Here is a 3,304-nt window from a genome sequence, read left to right on the forward strand (position 1 = left end):
CGCAGATCCAATTCGCAAGCAACATTAAAAGCTCACGGCCTACTGGTTCATCTCCATGCACATTTCCTATGAACTGTAACAACCAGCATCTTCGAGTTTCAGTCGGCTCGAAAAACCTCACCATAAGATCTTCAACAAAGTTCTAATCGTAAAATATAAGCTCACCTTGAATGCAGGTTCAGCTTCTATCTCCCCGGGCTTGTCAGAAATTTCTATGACCCACTATGAAATTTCGACCAAGCAAATATATTAAAATTAACAATTTTCAGGTATTCTTTTCCATATTTAAATATTTATGTGCAAATGAATTTTTTTTTTTTTAAAAAGAGGCTTTTTTGGAAACTGACTTCAGTGAGACGATTACCAGTGGTACTCCATTCACACTCTCCCCAATGCTGATAAATGATAATTCAAAAAAAAAAAAACACCTTGATGAGAGAAGAGAACAAGTCATCATAATTTGCAATGGAAAGACAAACTTTTTATAGTCAGAAGTGAAAAATTACCTGTAAATCCTTGAAATGTTACTGCATCTTTTTCCAAAGGCCTTTATAGCTGCTTCAAGCTCGGCATTTGTCATATACCCTTCAGCAACATCAACACTGCATCGAAAAATATCAATATCAACACACATTACATTCACTAAAAACGACACAGTTTTAGATTGATTCTTAAATTTATACCTTGTATGAGACTGGGTTTTCTCAAGCAACATCCTCGCGTGACCGTTATAACTGTCGTTTCCAAGACCTGAAATTTCCATGATTAAAACAGAACTAGTTATGTAGGCCCGTCCAACGAGTTCAGAAAGTGTGGATCTTCGGTTTCTTATTCCCAATTTGGCAAAGGATTTGAAAGAGAGTAAATCGAAGAGACCTGAAGTGGCAAACCCATTGTTACTACTAGAGCCTCCTCTAGCGAAAGCATGGACTAGTAGAGAATATATACTCAAAAAGAAGAAGAATGTTGAGCAATTAAGCTTCATCGAAGACGGTTATGGCATCTCTCTGATGTCGAAAACGAAATCTCTTAGCTTTAGCTTTGACTAATTCCGCACATAGAAGAAGAACAACGACGACGACGTTTAGCTCTTCTAATTTAGAATTTTATGGAGACGTCAAGAATTGGGCCAGGTGTATCATATTACCGGCCCATGTTTGGTTTCTTCAGGAATCACCCTCCGATTGTCACAAAATTAATGTACTTAATTTGCTTAAGCGGTTGAAATCACAACAACAGCACATTATTTCATTTGTATTATAAATTAGTCTAAATTGCATTCGTGTTTTTTTTTCATATTTGTCACGTATACAATGTCTTAACTATCTTTCTATTTTATATCCAATAAGAATCCATATCCACATTCAAACCCTAATCTCTCATCAAATTCTCTCCCAAACCCTGATCTCTCTAGCCCAAGCTCCGACCACCGCGCCGATCGTCGCTCCGACGAGGCCACCGCCGCCATAACTCTCATCGGAGCTCTCGCCGGAATCACTGACGCTTCAGATTATCGATTTCTTCTTCTAGTTTACTTTTGTTTTGTAAATATTTAATTGTGGTTCTACTTTCTTCTTCTAGTCTACTTTTGTTTTGTAAATATTTAACTGTGGTTCTACTTTCTTCTTCTAGTCTACTTTTGTTTTGTAAATATTTAACTCTGGTTCTACTTTAAGGGTATTTTGGTCTAATAATAAATAAGAGTGACTTACTTGCAACACGTTTTTTGGTGGTGACATAGATGCAATTTTGTTCATAAGAAGTAACTTTGGTGCAAATCTCTCTTTTTTTTCTATTGCGAAATAGCAAATGTTTGGGACGATTTGGGTTTCATATTTATGTAGAAATAGAATAGGAAGATTACGAAAACAGTGGATTTTTGTCGCTATTTTACGAAAACAAGGGGTCTTTTAAAACCTTACGAAATAACGGATTTTACTTTTTTAAGATCAAAATGCCCTTATTCAACGTACTCAGTATACAAACCAAATCTACGGGATGCAAAAATGTGTCGAGCTTCGCGCGACCATGTCGGAATTCGAATGCCCGTGGGAGGTCGTCTCTATCGTCGCCGTGGCTCCGACACTTCTCCCTGTTCCCGTCGATAAGCATCTAAAACGCTTGTGGGAGACCGTCTCTGCCATCAACACAGCTCTGATGCTCCTCTCTATCCTCGCCGATAGATTCCTCTGCCCCAATGGATTCGACATGTGGTATCAATATACAAACCAAATCTACGAGATGCGAAAGCGCGCCAAGCTCTGCGCTGCCACGTCGGAGCTCGAACACCCATGGGAGGCCACCTTTGTCTTCGTCGTGGCTCTGTCGCTAACAATATACAATAATCACATTATCAATATATTATATACAATATATCCCCCGTCGTCGTAACTCCGACGCATACAGTATACAATAATCACATTATCAGTATATAATATATAATATCACATAATCAGTATACTGTATACAAAAGCCAGTATGAGATGAAATAAAATATATATGATAGATATATATATATATATATATATATATTACTGATTAAATTATATATATATATTGTATGCTAATCATATATTGTATACGTTAAATTTATTGGACAACGACAACAAGAAGTCATGGTTTAAGCAAAACCTAAGAGTAACCAGGAAATAAATGAAGTAAAGTAAAAAAAACGATCATTCACATTTAAAATCCGCTTTTTTCGTAATGTAAAACGTTCATTTGTCGTTTTTTTCAAAAAAAAAAAAAAAAAAAAAAAGAAGATAAAAGCACACTATTAGATGCCAACTTTTCAATAGAATATGTAGTTAGATAACCTTGTTTCAATTAAACATGCACATACATTATTGATGGAAAACTTTCTTCCTGATAAATAAATTTAATGTTTGTGAAAGAATATTAATCAAATAGAGTTGTTATATTGACGTCCATGTATGTGTGCGACACTCTAAGTAAATAAAATAGTATTGATATATCAAAATGGGTTCAAATAACCTAAAATTTGGACTAACGTTTTTGCATCTAACTTCATAAACGAGATAGATCAGTTAACAAGGTGGAGCAGCACATCTGCTTATTTGACTCAAAATCTACTCGGTGCCCTTTGTGGCAAAGTTTCCATCAATTATGAATGAAAACTTCAACATCTGCAATTTAAATCACATTAGAGTGAATCATTGACTATTAAAAGACAATGACTCTATGTAATAGAGATTTGACCGAAGAATGTGAGATGATTATAACTTTCTTTGAACCAGACTATACTCCTCATAGTGATCGAAGGGCCAATCTATATCCTCAGCTC

At 35.6% G+C, this 3,304-nt stretch overlaps 1 protein-coding gene across 3 annotated transcripts in view; it reads right to left on the reverse strand.

The window, feature by feature from the left end:
• The window catches only part of LOC149391321 (carboxypeptidase SOL1-like), a 4,571-nt gene extending 3,541 nt beyond the window's left edge, over positions 1 to 1,030 (reverse strand). For all 3 annotated transcript variants that reach the window (XM_089621111.1, XM_089621110.1, XM_089621112.1), the window contains exons 1-6: positions 877 to 1,030; positions 684 to 750; positions 507 to 602; positions 365 to 395; positions 166 to 222; positions 1 to 73 (exon numbers count right to left, since the gene is read on the reverse strand). The exon at positions 1 to 73 is cut by the window's left edge and continues 23 nt beyond it. In XM_089621111.1, coding sequence (XP_089477237.1) covers positions 1 to 73; positions 166 to 222; positions 365 to 395; positions 507 to 602; positions 684 to 750; positions 877 to 985 — 433 coding nt within the window. In that variant the 5' untranslated portion in view covers positions 986 to 1,030. The remainder of the gene's footprint in view (positions 74 to 165; positions 223 to 364; positions 396 to 506; positions 603 to 683; positions 751 to 876) is intronic.
• Between the last annotated feature and the right edge of the window lie 2,274 nt (positions 1,031 to 3,304).

This window comes from Urtica dioica, chromosome 7 (genome assembly GCF_054948205.1).
Source record: "Urtica dioica subsp. dioica isolate 48M chromosome 7, U.dioica_male_clone48M_v1_H2, whole genome shotgun sequence".
NCBI lineage: Eukaryota > Viridiplantae > Streptophyta > Magnoliopsida > Rosales > Urticaceae > Urtica > Urtica dioica.